The sequence below is a fragment of the Danio rerio genome, chromosome 5, assembly GCF_052040795.2.
Source record: "Danio rerio strain M-AB ecotype USA chromosome 5, GRCz13ab, whole genome shotgun sequence".
Classification (NCBI taxonomy): domain Eukaryota; kingdom Metazoa; phylum Chordata; class Actinopteri; order Cypriniformes; family Danionidae; genus Danio; species Danio rerio.
This window is the reverse complement of record NC_141025.1, coordinates 25956045-25983595: the sequence shown is the minus strand read 5'-3', so window position 1 is coordinate 25983595 and position 27551 is coordinate 25956045. Positions and strand designations below refer to the sequence as shown.

The 27551-nt window shown below is 36.4% G+C and overlaps 1 protein-coding gene across 8 annotated transcripts in view; it reads left to right on the top strand.

The window, feature by feature from the left end:
• Nucleotides 1-27551, top strand: part of emid1 (EMI domain containing 1) — a 126699-nt gene that overhangs the window by 73396 nt on the left and 25752 nt on the right. For 6 of the 8 annotated variants that reach the window (XR_015491203.1, XR_015491202.1, XM_087253492.1 and 3 more), the window contains exons 4-8: nt 6290-6379; nt 6812-6873; nt 7089-7215; nt 17290-17334; nt 23505-23603. Coding sequence is in view for 4 of the 8 variants with exons in the window: in XM_087253492.1 (XP_087109618.1) it covers nt 6290-6379; nt 6812-6873; nt 7089-7215; nt 17290-17334; nt 23505-23603 (423 nt within the window). In the remaining 4 variants the exon portion in view is untranslated. Of the gene's footprint in view, nt 1-6289; nt 6380-6811; nt 6874-7088; nt 7216-17289; nt 17335-23504; nt 24487-25037; nt 26765-27551 lie in introns of those variants that run through there. The other 2 variants (XR_015491205.1, XR_015491204.1) reach the window with 2 other exon arrangements.

Here is a 27551-nt window from a genome sequence, read left to right as displayed (position 1 = left end):
AAACAGTGAAGTTGTCTTAACTCAGGGTAAAGTTGACTTGACAATACAAGTGTGATGGACATGGTCTAAGTTTAGTTAACGTAAATAGATAAGTTATTGTCTTTGGGGTGAGTTGTTAATATGTTGTTGTCTTTCCCACATGCTTTTGGGGAAGAAACCGGAGCAAATCCAGTGAGAACATGCAAACTCCACACAGAAATACCTCCTGGACCAGCTGGGACTCAAAACCAGAAACCTTCTTGCTGTGAGGCGACAGTGCTAACTATTGTTGCCACGTAATGTTTACACTAACAGACCATGTTTCATTTAATACTAGAAACAAGTTTTTGAAGTCTGCAAACACAATACCAAAGAAGCAGGTATATGAGAAGAACCTCAAACAAACAAACACACACATTTATTGTATACATTCATATACATATATATATATATATATATATACATATATATATATATATATATATATATATATATATATATATATATATATATATATATATATATATATATATATATATATATATATATATATTGCATGAAGAGGGTTGGAGGGGCTTATGATCGTGCGAACTGAAGCCCCAGGTAGGTGGGAGCTTATGTAATATATAATTACAAAGGGCATATAAATACAGTTTAAAGTGGATGAATAAAAAGTGTATTCGCTTTTATTTGCACATATTTGTACTATTTAAAGCTCAGATGTTTGAAAAAGTTATAATATTATATACAAGTTCAGCTGACTCTTGTTAAGTCTAATAAGTTTAGCCAAGTAAAACTTTGATATATAAGTTATGTCAACACTTTCAATCCAGATAAGTTAAAATAACTCAAAATATTAAGTTTTCATAACCAATTGGCACAATCATTTTTTTACAGTGTGCTCACACCTTTTTCTTTCGATTCTTTATCTGCTGTAAAACAGTTGACAGTGCTTTCAAGTTGTGTTGACTTAAGGGTAGACCTTTTCTCATGCTGGATGTGCTGCACTGTGTACAAAAGAGGAAGAGAGATGCTGTTTACATTACTGATTTGTGTCGACACATAAACTCACACACGTGCCTTTTATGATGCATGCAAAAAAAGACATTTTATATTATATATCAGGCTGGTTTTTTAATAAGATAAATTAACGAAATGGCTGGTAAGTTCTAGAAAATGACATTGAAGTCAATGTAAAGTTAATCGTTCTTTTTTTCTTTGTGGCCAAAATTTTGGTAGACCCAGGTCCCTACGTGTATTTGTTGTCTGGGAAAATAAAACACGTGGACAATGTTTAAAACGTCTCTCTTTGTGTTGAGAAAAGAAAGACTTTTTAGGTAAACTATCCATCCAAAGGCAATGCTGGGAGATGGAAAGCTGTAAGCATTTAGATGTGGTTAGCTTAGCTCCTTTGTGTAGACTTGCCTTTGGAAAAAGAGCTGGGCCTGCATGGAGGTGGGAAAGGTCTATATTTTAATATCACAGGGCCATTTGGAAAAAAATACTACCATCGGCAAGGGCAATGCATTATGGGAAATTTCCTTTCTGTCTCCTCCACGCACACAAAAAGTAAATCAAAAGAGGTTCCTGAGGGGAGCGTTTACCTCAGGTTTCATGGTTTAACTACAAAACTGTTACCATACACTTCTTTCCACTGGTGAGGATTATTTAACACAGAGCGTTTTGTATTCTGTTTGGATTTATCCACCAAAACCAAACCTGCCAACACTCTTATTTTTTTTTCCCGGGAGTCTTCTGTATTTCACAAAGCTGGGCAATATGGCAAAAAATGCAAGCTCAATAATTATTTTCTATAATAATCGATAGCGATATATATATTTCGATATAAGTTTTTTTGTTGCTTCCACTTTTAAAAGAGCATCCCAACAAACTCACAAACATTAGAGTGTTAATTAAATAACATTTTAAAATTACTGAGCTTTTACTTTGACCAAGACACACACTCTGCTTTCCGCAATACTGGGTGATGCAGCAAAAATCATTTCCAGATTATCATTTTCAGCCTCTATTATCAACACACTTAACTGCTTAGGGCTGCACAATATTGGAAAAACGTACATTGCGATATTTTTATTTAATGCGATTTATATTGCAATATTTCACCAAATAACTTAAATCAGTGGTTCCCAAAGTGGGGGGTCACGGGACATTGTCAGAGGTTCGCTTGGTGATTTCCGAAAGTCTATAATTTTTACTAAATTTATTATTAAAGTTTTATTAAAGGTTTATAGCACCAGGTTAAACTTTTTGACACCTTTGTGGCAATCAAATACATTATAAATAAATACAGGCCACAACTGAATATTTAGAAGAGTCTCTGATTAGCAGTCTCCAAAATTAAACCAAGAATAGACTTGTGCTGAAAACATTGTTTCCACCAGTCTCTTTAGGTGAGGTTAATATTAAACTAAGTTAATAAATGACTATAAAAATATGGTTCTTAGACTGTTGCACTTTTTGTGTTGTCAATATGCTCGTGTTTATATAGGGCTATTGTTGTGTGCACAACATTTGTATATTTATAACCACCTCCGAAGAATTTGGGGGTTGCGAGTCACTGGCATTGTTATTTTAGGCATCACGGGCTAAAACGTTTGGGAACCCCTGACTTAAATAGCTTTATTTTGAATAATTAATACATTTATATTGATTGGGAAGATTCTGTAGAGGAGTGCATCTGCAGAAAATATAATAGACTAATTGGCAGCATAGATACACTAAAGCAGCGATATAAATGAAAGAGTCTAACAGTATTCGGGTACAAAAATAAATTAATTAGACTAACAATAAAGTTGTATTATATACATTATTAAATAAAATTAACTTTTGGTAAATCTACAAAATGCAATAGCTCCTTGTATCCAAATGCTTTAAGCTCATTTAAAATGCTTACAGTCACAGGCCTTAAAGCACATGTATTCCTTTTTTGGTCTAGTCCAATCTAACCATACGTCTTTAAATGGAAAAATCTATTTACACCTATTTTTACACCTATACATTTGTTAAAAAAGGTTAGAAACATTGTCATTTTGTTTTTGAAAGAAATGTGTTCTGCTGAAATGACTCTATGTGATAATAAAATACAGTTAAAACAGTCACATTGTGAAATGCTTCAATTTGAATTGCGTTTTAAAACATTTACAAGGTACGGCAAATTGCTGATGACATGAAGGAATTAAAAAAAAACACAATTGTACATGATCAACTATAATCCTGACTTCACATTACAGATCCTGCAATGTGAAGGTTAAGCATTCACACATTGTGATATCAATGCTAAAACAATATATTGTGCAGCCCTACCACTGTTGCATATTTCTGCTGTGTGAATGGCTCTTGAATGAATATTGAACATTGGGTCTTGAATGAATATTGAGTAAAATTGTCCAGAGCTTATCACTGTTATAAGCATGAATTGTATTGCGATTTGATATGATATTGTTTATCCCTCCAACCATATTTCACACCCATCCCCCGCTAAGGGCCTGATTTAACCAATAAGCAAGGTAAACTATATATATATATCTTTGTTTTTACCACATTTTGTATGGTGAGAGTTACAAATACAATGTTAATGTGATGAAATATTATTTATACAATCAAATATAATATTATAGTAATGTAATGTTATGTAATAATAATAATATTACAAAATAAAATATCCATCATGGAGCAGTCCGGCAGTCAAATTTATAAAAAATTATATATCATTTTTAGTTGAAAATTTATTTTAAGAAAACTAATCATTTAAAATGTAGGGATAGCAGTAATGTATTGATTTAAAATTTTGTAAAGAAGAAGTGATTTAAAAAACTATATAAATATAAATTAGAATGAAATAAAAGTTGAAAGGGTGCATTTCAGGACTTGGGCCCTATGGCTGGAATTGCTTAGGGCCCCAAAATCACAAAACATGCCCCTGTCCCCGCCACCCTCCCGTTTTGTTATTTTGCCCAGGAAACTATTAAGTGACCAGAATTTACAGAATATTAAAGATGAATGGTGGAAGGTATGACCAAAACTGGCACCTAATAAAGAAGAAGAAAGGATAAAGTGCATAATTTTTCTTTTCCCATATATCTTTCTCACTTGACTTCTGAGAATATACAATTCCTGTAGCAGGTTTGTGAAGCAGGCAGGTGCCTACTTCATGGTTTTCGGTTCTGCTGCTGTGGTTTAGTTACGTCAGAACGGCTAAGCAGACTTCCTGTCCCTAGCCAGTAATGAAACTCTGAACTGGGTCAGTTGTTTATGTCTGGAGCACCTGAGCTGGCCACAGACCGCCTAATATAAGAGCCGTTTGCTGAAGTAATCTGAAACAGGTCAGTCCGGGGAGTATTAAAACTTCTCACTACCAAAAGAGGAAAAAAGAGATAGAAGAAGAGAAAGAGAGAGAAAGAGGAGTTGGGGAAATGAATTGAGGTCCATTTGAGCAGCACAAGGAAACCATTGTTTTTTAAATGTGAGCCTCTATGTGCTCCTGTCTGCCAAAAGTAACCTTCTCCTCCTCAAGATCGCTATGAAGATAGAGAAACTGTCATAGATTGATTTAATGCAAGACAAAATTAAACACATAATATACCAAGAGATGAGTTTGTCTTATGAAAAACTGTTCCAGGTTTCAGCCCACCCTGTGGACTCTTTCCCCTTGCTCAGGGCTCTGGGTGGGCTTACCTGTCAGAGAGGCCCCTCGCTGCCTTTCCTGTCTCTGCAGATATGAAGCAGCATTATTAGTGCTTTTCAGAGCGTAACTATCCCTATGCACAGGAAAAGCCTAGAGTTAAATATATACTGCTGCTTGGCTTCAATTTCTAACAGATCCGAACAGAGAGAGATTCTTTATAAAAAAAAATGGTTGTTCACAATACCTCATGTAAACTCTATTACAGTATCAGCATTTCATAGGAATTTCATCAGAGTAGAGATGAGATAGAACAGTGGTGGGCAAACTTTTTAGACCCGAGGGCGACATCAAGTTTTTATTTTCCTTCTTCTTTTTTTCTTGTCAACAAAAAGGCAATGTGGTGCACCTCACGTTTTTGGAAAGTAAATGCGAGTTCGGTATATTAGACCTACCTCTTTCTCTCCGATATTGGTGAAGTATTTTGTTGTCCATTTTTCCTTAAACACATGACATTCAGAGTCAATTTTTTTTGCCTGACTTATTTTCAGTCATTAACGGTCCAGTGCCTTTTAATATATATTCTAATTCTAACTGTACCACGTGCAATACTGCCATCAAATGGCGTTCACTTGTATTGCATCATTAATTTACTAATCTGAACGCAAACCGTTACTCAGAAGCAACATTTTAAAAACTCCCTCGAGGGCCGGATGAAAGTGTTCATATGGCCCGCAGGCCTTAGTTTGCCCACCTCTGAGATAGAATGACTTTTACTGCTTGTTTAAACCAGGAGTTCTCAAACTTTTTAGGCTTTGAGTTTGACCCCCAAAATAACAATACCAGTTAATCGCAAACCCCAATATCATCTTAAGTGGTTATAAATATATAAATCTTGCTCACTTCGGTGCACACATACCAATACACCCAAGTCTATTCATTGTTTATTTTTGGAAAACGCCTCTCGGAGACAATCCTCCATGTTCAGTTGTGGTCTGTATTTATTTTTTATGAGGTAAAGGTGTCAGACAGTTTAACCTGGTGCCATAAAATCAATGTTTGATGCTATTGCTGTGTCTTTAATATAACGGAATCATCCCTTGGGTCGCAAAAACAAAACATTTTGAAATGCTGATGGCATTGTAGTTGCATGTTGTTTTTTTAATGTTAATTATAAACATGTTAATAATTATTAACTATTTTGTTTTCTAGTAGGTTATGGATAAATTATGGTAATTCTTATAGTTTAATAAAATGTTGATTTTTGGAAATCGTCAAGCGACCACGCCGATAAACAAGCTTTTGTTATATGTTTAATTTTTTGTAGAGGTATTTTCAGTGCTATTCAGAAGTATGGGTTGTTGGGTATTTTTAAAAAAATAAGTTAAGTCTTTAATAGTCACCATAGCATTTAAACACAGTGTAGTTGTATTTCGCATATTTTTTTTGCATTTATTGTAGCTGTCTTGTATGTTTATAATTGTATGTATTTGAATGTATTTTAAATTGTAATGTATTTCTCTGTTATCCTAACATTTATTGAAATTAGCAGTCTTTACTTTTAAATGCCGTGATATTTGCGTACTATTTCACAAATGTCACTATGGTATGATAAATGTATTAAAGCATGGCAGTTCATCATTTTGTCTTCATCTTCTCTTAATGCAGGATCTTCCAGTAATCTGGTGGCCCAGGAGGCTGTAAGGAAACAGGCTACACTTCTGAAAGCTGCCACCAAACCTGGAGAACAGATCTCGAGTAAGAATCAAACCTCTAATCTTCACTATCAACTCAAAATATGCTTCGCTTCAGCAATGAAAAAGCCCAATAATGACAAAAGCATGTATACATAAAACACCTTTAAAGCAGCTTGTCCATCTGGAACTGTTAGAACCTTTACCCAAGGCCCTTTGTTGCAAGGCTTAAATAACGTAAACGGCTTGTAACAGTAAACAGCCCATTTTTTTTTTATTATCCACGCACAAGTTCTTTTAACCAGCACCTTTTCAGTCGGAATCTTAATTAACTGTCTAGCATTCACATAAAGTTTTTTTTTCCCTCACAAACTAAAAACCTACTTAGGTGATTCAGAAAACTTCTTGTCTTTAAAAGAACTCACCTTGGAAGAAATGCTGTGAAAGCTGTAGTTGATAATTGATTATGACGTTTCTCTTCGTCTCTGTCTCTCAGACTGTCTAAACTGCAGTCGTATTACTGCCCTCACAGATCGTCTGAGTTCATTGGAGACCAAGGTAAAACACATCTTCCATTCTAAGCTGTTTTCAGGGGGAATTCACTAAGAATAAATTTGCATCCATTGATAGCTTTGTTTATTTGCACCTCAGTGTTTTACGATGCTCAGGCCCCATAACTCCAGTCCACTGTTATCACTCAAACAATCCATGTCCAACACTGTGCGATCAATAACCCTTTATGTCTTCTCTGTTCTTGTCGCTTTTTCTCTCAGGTTCAGCTTCTTACTGCCCCTGCATCCACGTCTCATCGACAGACGCAGTTAAAAAAGGAACCTGACTCCTCCTTCCTCATGGGGGCTACACCTGCTAAAGGGGCTCCTGGGGCTCAGGGTCCTGCAGGTTTGTTGATCTCTTGTGTTAAACCCCAATATGCTCACATTGAAGGTTTTCTTCTGTTCTTCTTAGACATCGTTTTTTTTTGCTTGTTTTATGCTTAATAATAAACTGTTAGCAAACATCTCACTGTCTGCACTGCAGGCATTGCCGTTTAGGTAAGTTTGTTAGTAGGATGCGTTCCTGGATTAACACATATGTTTATCCTGGAGTATCATTCCTGTTCGAAAATCTAATTCCTACCTAAACCCTGTGTTTGATCCCTTACTGTAAATTATTCCCAAAATTAGAGGGGATTAACTATTGGATGTAGAAGGACATAGCCATAACTGTCAGCCAAAAACCTGACATGAACTGTAAACTTATCCCTCAAATCTGATTGGCTGATTTCAATGTTGATCCAGTTACATGTCTTGGTAAAATCACATTAAACGAATATGTAATTATATGCTATGACAATAACAAAAGATGCACATGCCTTTCTCACAAACATCAATGGGAAATTTGTAGTTTGATATATCAAATAAGCTTATAATTTTCCATCATAAATGCTAATTTAACAGTTGCATACCCTGACACACTCCTCTCAAAAAAATTTAACACAACATAACAAAGTGAATATACATTTATTTTAGACAAGCACGCCAATGAGTTCACAAAATGATGCAAATGGAAGTAAATTGCTATTTAAACTAAGTGGCACAAAACGTAAAAAAAAAATAGGGTTGGTCTGAAAATAGCAATAAATCACGCCGAACGCGTCTTGCACCTTACGCCCCGTTCACATGGGGCTTCAGTGTCAATGCTTGACAGTGGGCGTGTCTGAAGTTGGGGCTGACGCGATCGCCATAGCAGTGTCAGCCAATAAAATTAGTCAGCAAGCGGCGCCGACGGATCCACAATGCACTTTGGCAATGCATCACTTCTACCATTTAAAGTGAATGGAAAGCGCTGAAGCTGACACCCCGTTATTGCGCAGAGTGTATGATACGGCCCATAGTGTCAAATTCACTATTTTCACAAATTCTATTATAATTGTCAAACCTAAATGGATTTTTAAAAGTGAAGCTGAAAGTAACTACATGTAATCTAATTTGTATTACAATCAGAAAATACATATTTTATATAATATCTCAGGCTATTTCATAAAACACAATAAATAAAATTGCTGATTATTTCTGGAAAGCAAAAATAATCCACCTCCCCCCCCCTAATTATTAGCCCCCTCTGTTTATTTTTTCCCCAATTTATGTTTTACGAAGATTTTTTCAGCACATTTTTAAACGTAATAGTTTTAATAACTAATTTCTAATAACTGATTTATTTATGATTTATTCTTTTCCACAATGACAGTAAATAATATTTTACTAGATGATTTTCAAAACACTTCTATACAGCTTAGATTGACATTTAAAGGCTAATAATTCTGACTTCAACTGTATGTAACTTAAAAAATACTAATTTAAATTTAAGCCGTCTAATAGTATTGACCTTAAAATTATCTTTAAAAAACTAAAACCGTTTTTTATTCCAGCCAAACTAAAATAAATAAAAAATAAATAATTCTCCAGAAAAAGAGAAGTTCTATGAAATTTGTCCTTGCATTATCAAACATTACTTGGGGAATTTTTGAAAACAAATAAAGATTTAACAGGAGGGCTAATAGTTTTGCCTTCAACTGTGTGCATAATGAGTTATGTGCTACATTAATAATACATTGGCCCTATAATTGTAATGATGCCATTTGCTGTATAAGGCTGCAATAAGCACACATTCCTTTTCCACTGATTTTAATAGAGCAAACATTGATGAGTCACTAGACAAAAGGCCATTGTTCCTATAGTTCAAACAATACAGCATTGCACTACCAATGCCAAAGTCAAGTGTTCTAACTAAAATTAAATTTTTCTGCAGAGTATTCATGACTGTTCATCAGTGGGTCTGTTTACCCCAAGTTATGGAGCAAACTTTATTAGCCAGCAAGCTTGTAGAGATAATCCCATTGCCTATAACAATAATGATAATCCAGGATCCACCCGCCATTTCATTTATCTCCCTGCACAGTTGTTGGGGATTTCACTGCGGAGAGATTAGAGTAGACTTAAATTGTATGTGCATTTGATGCTGTGAGCGCTGATGGTGGTGGGTGTTTTTTGGGGAAATGCCATGGTGCATGTGGGTTTGAATCACACTAATTCATTGGCAGTTTCCATAGAGATGTAGTATTGAGATATTAGAGGCTTGCTACGATTTGAAGGGGGTAATTGTGTAGTAAAAACTGTGGGACTGCAATTGATAGTGTCACAGATGTCATTTCCAACAGACAAACTGTTGGCAACCGAACAGTGGCTAAAGACTCTTTAAGCAGGCTTTGTTCCAGAACTATTTTAAGACCCATTCAGTTTAGTCTTAGGACTCCTAAGGAAAACGATTTCCTTCCTAAACTGTAAAAGCATTACATTTGTGACCATGGACCACAAAACCAGTCATAAGTGTACATTGTTTAAAATTAAAGGCTGAATAAATAAGCTTTTTTTGATGTATTGTTTGTATAAGACAATTTTTGGCCAATATGCAACTTTTAAAAATAGTAATGCACAATACTAATCAAAAATAGAGTTTTGTGATATTTACATTTAGAAATTAGCCAATCTTTTCTTTTTAGATGTTTACTTTGTTATTTTAGGCATAAAAGAAAAATCTATATTTTTGAATCATTCAATCCCAACTTTGCCAAAATACTATTGCCAAAAATACACCATGCAACTTTGTAATCCAAGGTCACAAGTGCTAAATGCTAAATGGCATCGGTCATTGGTCAGATTTTTTTTTATTTTACAATATAATATGATGCAACACTTCAAAATTATTTAGTAAGGTTTAAACTGCACTATAATTTTATTTGAAAGAAGGTTGCAACGATTTAGTTTTCATTTGATACAATTTAATTTGTGTATCTTCAAATGAATAGAATTTAATAAAGTCATTTATTTTCTTTTTTCCTGTTTAGAATATAACTAAGCCTTTAATTGTCATTTTTAAATTTATAAATTAGGATTTATAAAGCATAAATTGTCCTCAATATAGATTATTTATTAATTTTTAAGTTTAGGCACTATTATTATAATATTATTATTATTATATTAATATTATTATAATGCCTGAATACTAATAATTACAAATGTTAATTTGAATAGTTTATTAATCATTTAACTCAGCATTCTGAGTGATGGTAAAAACACCTAACTAATCTCAAGTAACTGGTTTGTAAATAGTGCAATACTTAATTTAGTAATGATAAATCATTAACAAAGTCTGAAAGTACAATTATTAATCACATTATACATGTGCTTACAAGTCAAAAATAGAGCATTTGTAGCTTCAGTTATAAACTGTTTACTAACTTCTATTAATGTAGAGTTAATGCTTAACAAATAATAAATTCACTATTTGCTAATGCTTAATAAATTATTCATAGTGTGTAGTTATTATAAAGTGTTACCATTAAAAATAACTGTTTTTATATTTTTTATTTTAACATTTATTATTTAATTTTAATAAAAAAATTAATTATAGTTTATTAATAATAATAAGCTATAGCTATAGCTTTTTTAATAATTGTTTTTTAGCTTTTCATCTTTAATTGATCGGACAGTAGGAGAGCATACACAGCAAAGTGTGAGGAGCAAAGAGAAGGGAAGAATCGGCATAGGACCTCGAGGCAGGAATTGAACTCTGGTCGCTGTGAGCACTGTAATGCCATGCATCGAAGCACCAACGACTAGGCCATTGGCGCCAACATTAGCAATTTTAATGTACTATTTAAAATATGGGCGATGCGGTGGTGCAGTAGGTTGTGTAATTGCCTCAAAGCAAGAATGTTGCTGGTTCGAACCTCGGCTGGGTCAGTTGGCATTTCTATGTGGAGTTTGCATGTTCTTCCCACGTTCGCATTGGGTTTCCTCGTGGGTCCTCTGGTTTCCCCAACAAGTCCAAAGACATGCAGTACAGGTGAATTGGGCAAGCTAAAATTGTCCGTAGTGTATGTGTGTGAATGGAAGTGTATGGATGTTTCCCAGTGATGGGTTGCAGCTGGAAGAGCATCTGCGGCGTTGACGGTTTATTCCGCTGTGGCGACCCCAGATTAATAAAGGGACTAAGCCGAAAAGAAAATGAATGAATGAATGTTTAAAAATATATTATTATTTAAATTCATTCCTTTTTTTCAATTTAGTCTCTATTTCAGAGGTCATCACAGCAGAATGAACCACCAACTATTTCAGCATATATTCTACACAGATGCCCTTCCAGCTAAACACCCTTATACACTCATTCACACACACTACATTTACATACACTATAGGCAATTTAGTTTATTTAATTCACCTATAGCGCAAGTCTTTGAAGTGTGGGGGAAACCGGAGCACCCGAAGGAAACCCACGCGAACACAGCAGGAACATACAAACTCCACACAGAAATGCCAACTGGCTCAGCTGGGACTCGAACCAGCAAACTTCTTGCTGTGAGGTGACAGTGCTAGCTATTGAAATTTAATTCATTATTTTGAAATTTTGATGTTGTTTTAGATCAGTTTGATCAAAGTAAATGGACTAAAAATTACTTTAAACATTCTTTAAATATCTAGAGATGTACCTACTGTCACCGTACTGCCCCTTATTATTAAAATATTATTTAAAATGGTTTTAGATGTTATTTTGTTACTGTTACGTTATCATATTAGATCATAAGCACATTTTTTGTGGTATTTGTAGAATTAATCTTTGATTAATATAAAGTTTAAAAGAGTGACTTAAATCGGGCAAATGTTCATAAATATATTTACTGTAACTTTTGTTTTGTTTAGTACATACTTGCTGAATGAAAGCATTATTTTCTTTTACAAAAACATGTTTGACTCACTCCAAACTTTCAAGCGATAGTGTATAAACATCAATAATTATCTTTTATGTTGATATTGTACTAAAGCCAAGGCAAATCAAATCAATTATTAAATAATGACTTTGCCTTTTTTCATTGTATAAACCAAAAGAGAAACATTTACCAGATTGTTCTAGTTTTCAAAATATTTTTCTACAATTGCTGGATCTTTTTATTAGTCTTCTCTTTTAGATTTTCCTCTTAAGACATAATCAAATCATACTTTGTAAAAATGACGAATCACCTCTGCTATTTTGAGGCTGTCAGCACTCAGTGAAGTGCATCCTTCAGCAATGCATTTTTTTTAAATACCCTTCCTTAATTCCCCTTACCCACTCTGTCAATGCTCAGTCCTATCATCACTTGAAGTGTGGGGGAGATTAAAAAGAGAGTCCCCGGAGATTTCTAAAATGACTAGCCAGACTGTTCCCCAAAAAAATCCCGTAAACCCTCGTCACACTTATCCATTGTCCCTCCTTCATGTGCTGAATTGGCAGAACTCTTCAGCAAATCAAGGGCAATTCAGTTCCTTCCACACAGAACACTGAATAGATGTGTTGCCCAGAAGTTCTCCACCTCAGCGCAAAGTCAATCCTCTATCCATTTGAAAGACCGCAGCCACAGAGGATTGTGGTTTAAGGATGAGGCACAAATTACCCTTGAGGGGATTATTTCCATGTGCTGGTTAGACAGATGGAGAATGTGAAAGGGAGTCTGGTGCTTTGCTGACAAAAATGAGCATTTGTGTGTGATGCTGTGCAGGGCCGTCACTTAAACGCATTTTAGCTTGACTGAAATCCAACTAGTGGATCTAATTTGCACAAATGCAGAGAATTAGTAACACTGTATATTATGGTATGTTGTGAATGATCAACATGTATTATTAACCCCTGTGAATTGTTCAAATTTACCTCTATTTCGTTAAGTTCATGGCTGTTTTTGCCCCATTGACCTCCATCATAGCAACATTTTTTTAATCGCAAAGCCTTGACACCAAATAATCATGCATTCTTGATTGTTGGTGGTTTTTCAACAAATTAATTTTGTAATTTGACCTGTTGATCATCAGTTGGTCACATTAACCCTTTACATACACCCACCGGCCACTTTATTAGGTACACCTTACCAACTGTTCATTAACACAAATTTCTAATCAGCCAATCACATGGCACTCAATGCATTTACACATGTAGACATGGTCAAGACGATCTGCTGCAAACCGAGCATCATAATGGGGTTTAAGCTTGATTTAAGTGACTTTGAACATGGCATGGTTGTTAGTGCTAGATAGGCTGGTTTGAGTATTTCAGAAACTGCTGCTCTACTGGGATTTTCACGCACAACAATCTCTAGGGTTTACAGAGAATGGTCAGAAAAAGAGAAAATATCCAGTGAACAGCAGTTCTGTGGGTATAAATGCCTTGTTGATGCCAGGGGTCAGAGGAGAATGGCCAGACTGGTTTGAGCTGATAGAAAGGCAACAGTAACTCAAATAACTACTCGTTACAACCAAGATATGCAGAAGAGCATCTCTGAACGCACAGCACAACGAATCTTGAGGTAGATGAGCTACAGCAGCAGAAGACCACACCGAGTGCCACTCCTGTCAGCTAAGAACAGGAAACTGAGGCTACAATTAGCACAGGCTCACCAAAATTAGACAATAGAAGATTGGAAAAATGTTGCCTGGTTTGATGAGTCTCGATTTCTGCTGTGACATTCGGATGGTAGGGTCAGAAATTGGTGTCAACAGCATGAAATGGTTCAGACTGGTGGTTGTGGTGTAATGGTGTGGGGGATATTTTCTTGGCACACTTTGGGCCCATTAGTACCAATTGAGCAACATGTCAACGCCATACCTGAATATTGTTGCGGACCATGTCCACCTCTTTATGACCACAGTGTACCCATTACTTCAAGCAGGTTATTGCGTCATGTCATAAAGCGTGAACCATCTCAAACTGGTTTCTTGAACATGACAATGTGTTCACTGTACTCAAATGGCCTCCACAGTCACTTGTTCTCAATCCAATAGAGCACCTTTGGGATGTGGTTGAATGGGAGATTCGCATCATTGATGTGCAGCAGACAAATCTGCAGCAACTGCGTGATGCTATCATGTCTATATGGACCAAAACCTCTGAGGAATATTTCCAGTGCCTTGTTGAATCTATGTCACAAAGGATTAAGGCAGCTCTGAAGCCAAAAGGGGATCTAACCCCATACTAGTAAGGTGTACCTAATAAAGTGGCCGGTGAGTGTAGGCCTGTGCAAAAAAGTTTCTGGCTTGAAGTTCTATGGAGTATAAAAGCAAACTATAGTGTGTGTGCATAAATACACTTTCTATGTATACTATGTTCTGAGAGCTATGGTGCTTATTATGATTTTCTCATATCAAGGTAAGTGCGCAAAGGTCTCTCTCAGACATGCAAACACACACATACACACACACACACACACACACACACACACACACACACACACACACTATAAACCATATAACATATAAACCATATAAGAAACTCGGCTTTTTTTAACTGATGATCAATGGCAAAAAAAAAAACGAATTGTACCTCTTCCAAACAGGGAAAACTACCAACAATCAAGAATACATAATAAAATGGTGTTAAGTTTTTGCAATCGACAAATGTCATTATAATGGAAGCTAATGGGGCAAAAACAGCCATGAACATAACGAAAAGATAGTAAATTTGCCCAGAGTATATTGTTGATTTTTGAAAGAATTTAAAGCATTTTTTCCAAAATATGTGTCAAAAATAAGACTTGTCACCAAAAATAATTCCATTTGCTGAAAAAACATCCCCAACAGCAAAAAAAAAAAGGGTTGTGTACTATACTGTAAATCGCTCTAGGTAATACCATGTCCTGAGCAAATGAAAAAAAGGTCCCTATACCATGCATTTTTATCTTCACACATTGATACACATTAAGGATTTTCACTCTTGATATTGTTAACACTGGGTTATCCCAAACCCTGGAAAAAATGTAGTTCTGGGTTATCTGTAATCATGTTTTACACTGGTCATAGACTGTAAAACCCAACAGTCAATTTTATCAACTGAAATGAGTGTAGTTAACTCAAAATTGACTGAAAGTAAATTCTACTCATTTATAAAGAGTTTTGAACCCATTGTTGAAGGTAATGAGTTAATTAAATTACTCAATAATTTAACTTAAACGGAGTAAGTTCACAGTACTCATATAGATTTTTTATTTTTTTTTTACTCAAATGGTTTGTTGCAATTGGTTTCCTCAAACAGTTTGAGTTGTCTTAACTTATTGTGTTTTACAGTACTCAGTTGGTTTGAGTTCTCTTCATTTATTGGGTTTTACTCTGCTCAAATTGCTTCATTTACTCAAATGGATTAAGCTCACAGTACCAATTAGTGCTAGTTTTTAAACTTAAATAGTTTGTTGCAATCGGTTTGAGTTATCTTAACTTTTTGGGTTTTTACATTGTACTATACTTACGTTATACTTGTAGTTCAGCTATAACTTTAATTTTAAAGTGTCTAATGAGAGGTTAAATGCTATTGTATGACATTTTCGGTCATACTGGCAGCAACAATGAATAATTTACTTAAGAAAGAAAGAAATATGACAGCTAATAAGTGTATGATAATGTATCTCAGAAACACAACAAGGCTTCTGTCTTTTAAATAATGTTATTGGCTTAATATTCAGTCTATTTCAAAGTAAGAGCCTGCCCACACAGCCTTTTAATTGGCTGTGGATTTTAATTTAAAGACAAATTGCTTGTGGCTACATTTTAATTGCTCTTCATCTGGTTAGGGTGTGGTTTAATTCTTTCTCAATGTTCTTTATAGATGTGTTATTTTGTTTTTTAATCTGAAACTATTAATATAAAATAATGCAATACTACTGGAACAAGTGGTGACTTTGCAAAAAAAAATCTATTATTCATCTATAATGAAAGCAAAAGCCTTGACTTGCTGTCTAATTAAATTTTTTGTGCAGGTTTGTCAAGCATGGAGAAATCAAACGGAATAACAAAATGCAAACAGTTTTACTTTCACTTCACAGGCAGAGTTTAGACACACTGTTAGACTACGAAGTAATGAAATAACACATTCCTCACCCCCATTTTGGCAGATTGGCAATTTTTAGTCTAATTAATAACCTTTTATTTTAAAATCTTAAAGAAAGTTTTATAGTCCCATTTAAAAAAACATAAAGGTTATATATAGGCACTAAAACATTGCTCTCTTACAGTGTTGCTGTTGATTGGGCAGCGGCGCAGCGCCAGAGCAGTGTGTTTTAGTCAAGCAGAAGGTCCAGTGTTCGCTGGATTCCTGCTGATGTGTTCCTGGCTCTTAGTTCATCCAGCATGTTTTCAAGTGAGCAGACATTGGCAAGCTGGATGCTTGGCGTAGGGCACATCAGTTGAACAAGTCTTTCACTCAGGATTAAGTTGTATACCCAAAAAAACTATCCTGCACCTCAGTGGGGAATTCAGTGAAGCTGAATGTTAATCTCTGTTTGACTTTTTGCATGTCCAGTAGGGTTTGTCTATCAGAAGATCTCTCTAAAGAGAAAGACGAGAAGATTCAATTGCAGTCTGCTTTTTGTTCTTCCCTGGCTGCCGATATAGATCTAAACTACAAAAGCTTTGGGATATCCTCATAGGGGCTATTTAACAGGCTTAAAAAAGGTTGCTGAAGTTGCATTACTGTTAAAAACAGTCAACATGTTTCTGCAACAGAAACTGTGTGGACGTGTTCATGGCCACCATATTAGTGGGGAAGAAACATGAGGAGATTATATTTTATCTTAAAGCCTTTCAGGGGAGAATAACATGGGAGGCTGTGTAAATATATCGATGTATCAGCTCATAAATTGTTCCTTTAGGGAATCCTGTCTCTGCAGTGATGTCACAGATGATGATCTCACATGATGAGCTCAGTGTTATTTAGACTGTGCCTGCCAACAGGCACTTCAGCGACCCCCTGCTTTTTATCAGCTTGTTGGACCGCTCCGATAGCAAGATACTTTAGCATAGAAGATTGACTTTTTTTACAGACTGCAGCAGAGAGAGCTTAATATCTGGAGGATGTTTATGCTTTCTTTGAAATAGTAAATTTTGTTTGTTTTTGTTTCAGGTCCACAGGGTGAGAGAGGACGGGATGGCTCACCTGGTAAAGACGGTGAGTTTTTTTCATTAATTATTTCTTTCTAAGAGTATTTTTTCATCCTTGAGTAGGGCCTGACAGAATCTGCGGACATTTTTTGCTAATTATGTGGAATTATGTGGAATGGTTTTGAGAGTACTAAAAACTAAAGTAGACACATGAAATGAACTTCAAATTAAGGTTTACAATGCAAATCAAATTAGAGCCACTTGTTTGGTAATTAATGTAAGACTCCTATAAAATATCCTCTTAAAGAGCCCATATTATACATGAAATAGGGTCATATCCTGGTTGTAAGGGTCTCCAACAACAGTCTAATATGCATGCAAGGTCAAAAAACACTTTCATGGTCTTATAATCTGCATTTATTTTTACCTAATTATCCCAGCGACTCCTGTATGAATCGTCCAGTGATTCATTTGTTCCCAAACCCCTCCTTAGCGCGGAGCTAATCTGCGCTGATTGGACCGATGACAGTCTGTCGCGATTGGTCGACTGCCTTCAGTCAGAGAGGGAAATGGCCAATAGCTAATCAGCAATTTAAAAAGTAATCACAGTTCATACACGCTCGATAGTATAGACGTGGATTTTAGCTGCCACACTATGGTGAGTGGATAGTGCCACGGATAACCGAACGAAGGAGACAGTCGTGTACTCGCCATACCACACACACACAAAAACACACACACACCTCCGGATGACAACGCTCCCGCTTCCGCCCGCACCCGCCAGGTTTTAGCCTGAGAACCCGCTCCGTTTTCTGCCCGCCGCGCCCGGTCCCGCTAGAGCGGAGAACACAACCAAAAATCACCCAGTATACAGTCCAGACAGCCAAGCTGTCGTTCGTTCGTTCGCTCTCTCTCTCTCTCTCTCTCTCATACGCGCGCGTGCGCACTAACACACACACACAAGCACCACGCAGACTCTCTCTTTCTAATTCGCATAGCAATATCCGTGATATTGCTAGACAGCCCGCTCCCGTCCCAAATTAAACCCGTTACCGACCGCTCCCGCGATTTATTCGGAAATTTATTCCCGCGGCTGTCCCCGCGCCAGATTTCTGCGGCGCGGGAATAAATTTCCGAATAAATCGCGGGAGCAGAACTCTAGCACGGAGCTCCATAAACAAACAGCACGCGTCGCGTTTTTAACGTGACTTTGCACGCGATAAGATCAAATATCCAGTTAACCTGATACAGTACACGCGGTTACAAGTAACAAATCACAACTAAATACATTTGCAAGCAAGAGTAAACGAGGCAACAACTTTAACCGCACGTACTTACACTTGAGAAATGGAAGAAACCCATCCTGACGTCCATCAGTTACTCTTTACTGATCCTTCCTTTAACAAACTCAGATGAAGTATTCTTTGTAGCATGTAGCTTCCAGAAGTTTCCAACTGCTTGGTTATAATGCTGAGGTTTCATCTTTGGGTAGAGACTCAATATATCCATCTGCAGTGTGACTTCAATCGACCGGCATGTTTGTGTGCGTGTGTTTGTGGGTGTGCGTGTGTTTGTGGGTGTGTGTCTGGGTTTCTGCGTCAGAGGGCGGGGCCTCAGGTTTGAAATCTCCCGGGTTTGCGCGTGCACGTGAATAACTTGGTTTCGTTCGTACGTCATGGCGAAACACCTAATGAGTCGGTATCAAGGCGACTCGTTTGAAGCACTATGAGTCGACTCTTTTATAGATGAATCAACCGTTTTAAACACTGTATTCTTACAGATTTAAGCCTTAGCTGGATACTTCGCTTCACTTAGAGCTGTGTTACACACTACATGGAGGGGAATTTTCAAAAACCCATAATATGGGCTCTTTAAAGGTACTTTACAAACTCTAATGTACATAAATCATATAAACAATGTTGGGTAAGTTACTTTTAAAAAGAAATAAATTACAAATTACTGATTACTACTCGAAAATTGTAATCTGATTACATTATTAATTACTTCATGTAAAATGTAATCAGATTATTAGTTACTTCACTTTAAGTTACTTTTAAAACATAGAATATATCTATAAGAATACAAAATAAACTGCAGCTCTTTCAGTAATTTATTATTCACAGAAAAACATTATAATGGGTTGATCACAGCAGCTTGACATTTTCAAAATTCTTTAAGAATTTGCCCAAAACTTAAAATTCTCTCATCATTCATTTGTTCCAAACCTGTTTGTCTGTTTTTTTAACACAAAAGAAGAAAACTGGATACCTGTAACCATTGACATCCATAATATGAAAAAGCTCTGCAGTGTTTGAGTGTTCTGTGTTTGTCTGAGGTAATAAGTCTACCGAAATTTGTATATTCCAAAGTATGAAGCTGATCGGTTAGTTCTTGTTTCGTGACTCATGGTTTTCAACTACATGTGCCTGGGAAATGGGAGCGTGTGCAATATGTGCTCCTAAAAAGACGCGATATGTGAATAGTCCCATAAGCAGCTATGCTTCTCTTCACATTCAGAAGATACCTTTACTCCCGATCCTGCACAAAAAAAATCTATTTAGGCTGACTTGGGTTGCTGTGTTTTTGAGCACTGGAGTCCTCCTTGGTGACAAGTATTGTCGTTAAATGCTTTCTTTTCAAGTGCTTGAACAAGTTGCTGGTCGAGTTAAAAGCAGTCGAAAGTTCTTTAAAGGTTCAGGACACACTGGAGAACTTTTTTTGAGCTTTTGTCAGCTAATTTCAGCTTCCGGGTTTAAAATGATTTTTGGGGCGGGATCAAAATCGGCGACGTAGCCCAGTACTGCAAGTGCAATGATGACGCGTCGGTTTCTCATTATTATTCATAGCGGAGTTTTCTTATCCTATGAGAAGAGCCGGCTGCTTAATTATTCATGAGACCTGCCAGACCTGCCAGAGTCAAGCCCGAGCTGAGACACGGACCCAAGCACACAGTTTTTAGCCGTTCATGAAGGCTCATATGCATTTGTTTCCATGATCCACGGGGTTTGTTGCATGTTTTCCCTGCGATCTTGTCATGGCCGATCATACAGCAAAGCTGTGTGTGTGCTGCTAGCATTTTTGTCGGGAGAGCAGCACGAGAATTAGAGAATGGCGGACGCTGTCTTTTATCAGGAGTTCGTTCACATTCAGACACATCACTGTGCTGCTGTGTTTGCCTAAATCCTCCAGATTACCAGCAGGGCTAATGGTTAAAATAGACAGGTCAGGAGACCTGCTGCACTGAGTCTGCTGGATACAGGGATTGAGGGAGAAGTCCTCATTTATAGGGTTTACATGAACACACCTTTCTTGATAATGATATAAATTGCGGTTATGTGTATATGAAATTACGAATAACAAATGTAGCAGGGCACTAAAGCTCTATTCATTTCTTTACATTTTAACTTTGTAAACTATAAACTCATGCGTCTCCTCACGGTTTGTCTCATTTTGTGAGCTAACTGACTACAACAGTTGTTCGCTCACGTTCTCCCCTGCTGGCTACGCCCACTCCTGCCCGATGCTCGCGGAGCTCCACGCCCATTAATCATGCATCTTTTGAAAAAATTCTGAAGTAGACTTTAACCGAAAGTTGGGGGTGTCATGGCCCTTTAAAGACTGGACATAGACTGCATTTCACAGCAATATTTTCGTTTTTACACTTAATGCAATCAAAGTAATGTCTGTATTTCTAATTGAAGAAGCAGCCACTCTCGAGAGCAGCTATTTCAGCTCACATTCTCCAGCAATTTAAAAGCGCATGCTTCTTAACTGACGTTGCAGCAGAAAATGTGATTTAAAAGAAGCATTTTTTCTTCCAAAAACTATATTAGTGACATAAGTTATGCTGACTTTACTAACTGTAATCAAATTACACACATTTTAAATCTATTTTGTTACATTACTGTGTAAATGTAAAACAAAAATGTAATTATAATAAAGTAACGCATTACTGTGGAACGCCTTACACCCAACTCCCAACCAATAATGTTACTGAAATTAATATAAATACTGAATAAACATATATTTACACACAGCTACATAAGTAAAAAATAATTGAATCATGGGCCATTAATCTATGGGTTTTTATGCGTACACATTCCATGTGGGCTTATTCTTGAGTTAAGTCTAAAGGAAGCACAAATTCACACTTATGGAAACTCACAATAGAATTTTGCTGCCCATTTGCCCATTCACTTTGTCAGGTTTTAGGCAGAACATTTCTAAAAGCAGCAAGTATGCCTATCTCAATAATCAATGTCTTGATTTATTGTCAATAAATGGAGATGACCTCAAAAATCTTTGGTGATGCAATATATTTCGCCCATTGTGTTTGCTTAAAAATTGATGTCAATGACATTTGATCTGATTATTCAGCCTCTGCCATCTCGTCTAATCTCTGTTGTAACTCCCTTTCGAAAACAATCATTTATTTTTTGGAAAACCATTGACAGTTTGAAAGAAGTTTTCCAAAAGAGCTCTGTTTCAAAGCTGCAGTCCACTTCCAGAAAAGTGACACACATTCATAAATAACGATAAAGCCATTTTACAAGCACATTTACATTCTTCATCACTGGCGTCAATGTTTAGGTGAGGACATTTACTTTTTAACATCAAATTACAGAAACTAAATAACCTTAAGAATGAAACGTTTTTGCAAAGGTTTACTTGTGTTATCATGCTGTTGTATCACCTTTATATATTCTTTGGCATAAAATAACAAGTTATCGCATTAATATCTGGGACAATGTTTTATAATATTAGATTATTTATTGTGACAGGCCTAGCAGCCCATTATCCCATCATCACTAGAGTGCTGGAGCCATGACATTAAACTCAGATTACAATAATTCAGCACTGGTTCCCTTGAGATTTGGTGGGTTTTTAAAATGGATTTTTTCAGTTTACATTCTGTGTTAAACATATCTTGATAGATCTTCGACATTTTGCTATACAACATGCATTACACTCATAATGAAAACTATTTTTTAAGCAGTAATTTTTATTTTTAAAATGACATATGTTTCTAATAAGTAGCAATATGAAAATATTTGGGGTGTGAGTGTGTGAAGTTAGGAGTGTAAAACAAAATGTCAGTGTCATTAAGTTTTGTTTACCCCAGACCTTACTTTACTCATTAAATGAAATTAAAAGACAAATGAAAATCTCAACAGTAAATTAGAGTAACAGTACATTAGTCTTCTATAACAGTAAATTAGTTATCTATGTTTTGTCATCACTGTTCAATGCATGAATAAATAATATGAAAAAATATGTTTTAGTTACCTTTTTAACAATTATGAAAACTCTTAAAAAGAAAATTATGTCATCATTTACTCAATTTCAGGCCATTTCAAAACTGTATGATTTGACTTCTCCTGTGGCACTCAAAAGTCTGTTTTATTAAATAACATGAGGGGGAATCTGTGTTCGCGTGGGTTTCCTTTGGGTGCTTCGTTTTCCCCCACAGTCCAAAGACATGCAGTACAGGTGAATTGAATAGGCTAAATTGGCCGTAGTTTATTTGTGTGAATGTGAGAGTGTATGGGTGTTTCCCTGTACTGGGTTGCAGCTGGAAGAGCATCCGCTGTGTAAAACATATGCTGGATTAGCTGGTGGTTCATTCCGCTGTGGCAACCCCTGATGAATAAAGGGACTAAGCCGAAGGAAAATGAATGAGGGGGAATACAGGATAAATGTGATCCTGTACCGTAAAATTAGTCATAGGTTTAAATTGTTTAAAATTAAGACTTTTACATCATATTAAATTTGTATAAATACAGTAATATGTCCACTTGCTGAATATTTATAATATAAATTATTTGACCAAGAAAAAATATGACATATATAATAAATATTTGACCAAGAAAATATGGAATCGAAAGCTTCAAATAAATCTTATACTGGAATTATTGCCTTTAAATTTGACTAAATTAAGTTCCTAGCAATGTACACTACTAATAAAATTTACAATATCAAAAACAGTTTTTTTGTCTTCCTTTAAATGAGAATGTAAGTAAAAATCATACTTAAATATTTAACCAAGTTTGTGAATTTTTTTTAACAAAACAACTTTTTTTTTAATTTGCGGACTTTGGGTTTGTACGAATAACTAGACATTTGTGGTTTGTGCATTTCAGGTTACACGTTATCAGATACAGATTTCATAGTTCGAGCTTCAGTTTGTTGGCCATATTGATATCTAACATACATTATATGTGTTCTCTTTACCTGTAGGTAAAGCAGGGTCTCGAGGTCTTCCAGGACCCAAAGGGGACGTTGGAACCAGAGGACCATCTGGGGCTCCAGGGTCTAAAGGAACAGCTGGTCCTCCAGGTACTTTTAATAAATCAGTCCCACAACAATTATGCAATTCTGAGTGTGCCTCACAGGTCAGTGAGCTTGACAAAACTACTCGAAGAAAACACATTCTTTCACTGACACTTTACTCACATCTACAGCAGTTTTTTTCACATTTGCACAAGACACTTTCCTACAATCACTCCATTTCTCTAAACAAAAAAAAATGTGCATTTATGACAGGTGAGTGGGCTTGACAAACCACCTGTAGAAACACTCTTCTCTCTACAAAAGAAAACTCCCCCTCTTTACTCATTAATTCATTAATTAATCCATTTTCTTTTCAGCCTATTCCCTTTATTATTCAGGGGTCACCACAGCGGAATGAACCGCCAACTTATTCAGCATATTTTTTATGCAGCGATGCCCTTCCAGCCACATCCCATCACTGGGAAACACCCATTAACACACATACACAATGGACAATTTAGCTTACCCAATTCACTTATACCACATGTGTTTGGACTTGTAATTTTAAACAAAGTCCGGCCAAAACGATTTTGAGTTCACTTTGGCAATTTGAAACAGCTGTCCAAAGCAAACTTTTTGGGGAATTCATTTTGCTTCTAAACACCTTTGAGCTACCATTGATCTGTGACAATTACGCAGTCAGTGGATGTGTTCTGGAATTCCACCGTTTTAATGTGCTTTGTAGTTTAGAGTCTGACAGGAGAAAAACATCCAGCACAACAACACCAATATAGCAATATAAATGAACTAGACAGTTGAGTAGATGTTCGATTGCTCACTGGAAGATAATTTTTAAAGATTGTTTAAAGCAGGGGTCACCAAATTTGTTCCTGGAGGGCCGGTGTCCTGCAGATTTTAGCTCCAACCCTAATCAAACACACCTGAACAAGCTAATCAAGAGCTGCGTCCCAAATCGCATACTTATGCACTATTCTACGCCATTTTGTAGTATAAATAGTGTATGCAGTGCGTTCACACTGAAAACTCTAAAAATAATAAGTGCACTTTAATTACCCGGATGACGCACTCATTCAGCCGCTAAAATGAAGTGTGTAATGATGGACACTTCACGCACTCAACGACCACAGGTTTGCTTACGTAGCGGAAGGGGCGGAGCTATCGGACGCACATGTTGAATAACTTTATTTAATTTGGATGGTGAAAGCAAAATTCTTTTACGAGAGTGATTATAGCGCCTCCCGATAGTGATTGCGGCAATACTCACGGCAGGTATTATTTGATAATTTGGCCGTTTACTTCAATGATTTGGCAACCGTCAAACGTCATCAGGGAAACGGTTTGAATTTCCGCTTAGTAAAAAAAAACATTAGTGTGCCATTTGGGACGACACTACATACATATACTACCCTGTTGAGTGTGTAAGTGCATAAGTACATAGTGCATGAGTGCATAGTGTATAGTGTGCCATTTGGGACGCAGCTATGATCTTACTAGGTATACTCGAAACACCCAGACAGGTGTGTTGAGGCAAGTTGGAGCTAAACCCTGCAGGGACACCGGCCCTCCTAGACCGAGATTGGTGACCCCTGGTTTAGAGTTTTACACACCAGACTTAAAGCACAACCCCATCATGCCACATCTAATAAAGTTCATTCTTCCATTTTGTGCATATCTGCGGCAAATAGAAAGAATAGTGGCATGTCGCTTAATGCTTCTCGTGCGACAAGCTGGAGAAATCTGTTTGTCTTATTTGAAACTGTTCTTCTTTCTCAGCCGCCATTGTTGTTGTGTTTAGGAGTCTACTCAATCTTTTCAAACTTATTTTGGCATCCAACAAAAAACAAAAACCAACCTTTATGAAGTTTACCAGGGACTTGATAGTTCTTTTGAATAATTAGCTAATCTTGTGTATATTGAATCACTGAAGGCCTACTCGATTAGAAGTCGTTAGACAAAAACGTCTGCTAAATGTAAATATAAACAACACTATAACAGGATTCTGAGGTATAAATCACTCTTGGACTAAACACAAACATAGAGTAGCTGTGTCCTCTAATGGTGTTATATAAAAAAAAGCACTGAAATTACACATGCAGACTTTGTCTTTGTTTTAAGATGGCGAAAATTGTCTTTGTGTATAAGTTTATATACCCATATCCATTAATAACAGAGCTTGGTTTGCTTGTGGAGCTTTGACCTATGACTTGTAAGAATGCGGTTTCTCACCATGCTAACTTTTCTGCCATAAGAGACACTATATGAAGACACTGCCGAGTCAGCATTGAGCCCCAAGTCCACTTGCCAAAATATTTGTGCTCAGACCACACTGTAAAAAAACCCTTTTTTGTTCACAGCGTGTAGTGCTTTGCTGGGGTTTGCCTAAAAACACACATTAGCTAACATACCGCTTACCCCGAGACACAAAGATAGTACAGAATTTAGTATTGTTATGATATTTGAAACATGGCCACAGGTATGAATGGAGTTTTAGCCAGAGCCATGACTGACTGAAAGGACTTTAAAGGGTCTTAGGTCTTTCCCCTCACCCTTTCCTGCCATGTGAATCCAATCTAAAGTGAACACGAGATATGTATACAATACTGGCTTTTTATTTCTTCCATATGTTTGCCAATGTATTGTTTTTCTTGGATTCAGATTTTTCTTTACGCCTCCATGTCATGCACAATGAACTGTATCTGATTGCTGTGTTCTCTCAAGAGAGGCATGTTTAAATAAAGCAAGGTAGATCTGGAGGAAAATAACGTCACGGTATATGGGCAGCTGACATGACATACTTAAGGGTAGTTGAGGTGTCCCGCAGTGATGAGCTGTTTTTAAACTTAAATTTTAAACATCATGTTGTAACCCAGGCTCATTATTAATATGTACCCTTATATACATTTCTGGAGAGCGTAAAAATATGTCACAGTAGCTATTTTTTTTTGCAGATTTTGTTTTCGAAAATTCACCAGAGGCCACTGTGTATGCTTTTTCGGATCTGAAATTTCTCCTGGGATTGCCATTCATGCCTGCTTCTCTCGCGTAAATCCACCAGAGGCAGCTGTCCACTGACCGACTGACTAACCAACTGACCAATCCCCCACCCACCCCTTTCTTAAACCCAACCGATAATGTTTTCAAAAGTACCGATTGACCCACCCACTGCCTTCCCTAAACCCAGAAATGACAGTTTTTAAAAGCGGTCCAAAAAAAAAAAAGCCCTCGCAGCCGCATGATTTTTAAATTTTTTTTAGTATGTACCACGTTCTCACCCTGTTATTTACTTGTTTATTTTATTTTATTTTATTTTATTTTATTGGCTTTTGCTTTACCTTCTTACTGGAACTATTCTTCGCTGAATTTAAAACCCATTATCATTAATCAACACCTTTCTGCGTCTCAAGTCTGCCGACTTACGCGGCGAGCTACTGGGCAAACTTGTATCAGAGGTAAAGCCGTCCACACAGAGGAGAGTGGTCAGCTAATAGCGTGAAAAGAAAGAGAAGCCATCAGCAGCATCATACCACCCCGCAGCATTCATTTAAAAAGAAGAAATGTATCCATACGTATCTCTGGCTACATAATTTGCACTCTACAGAAATGTATGTAAGGGTATGTTTTCACAATGAACCAGTGTTGTCATTTTGATTCTCCGTTTTATTCAGCTTTTTTGACTTTCATGAGTAATGTGTTTTATGACGCATTAAGTAAGACTATAGTACACTGTAAAAAGTGATTACTTGACTTTGCTTTTAAAAAAAAGAGAGTTACTCGTTTAGTAGTAATTATTAAGTAAATGACCTATGTTTATAATTATAAAAGTTAAGTCAATGGGTTTACTGACATTTTAAAAGTAAAATCAACTTGTTGCTTTTAAGGCAATTGGTTTACTCCCTTTTTTTAAAGCAAATCAACTAATCGCTTTTTTCGTGTACATGGACTTTAATTGATTTGTACTTTTGGAAATGTATTTACACTGCAGCACTATTAAAA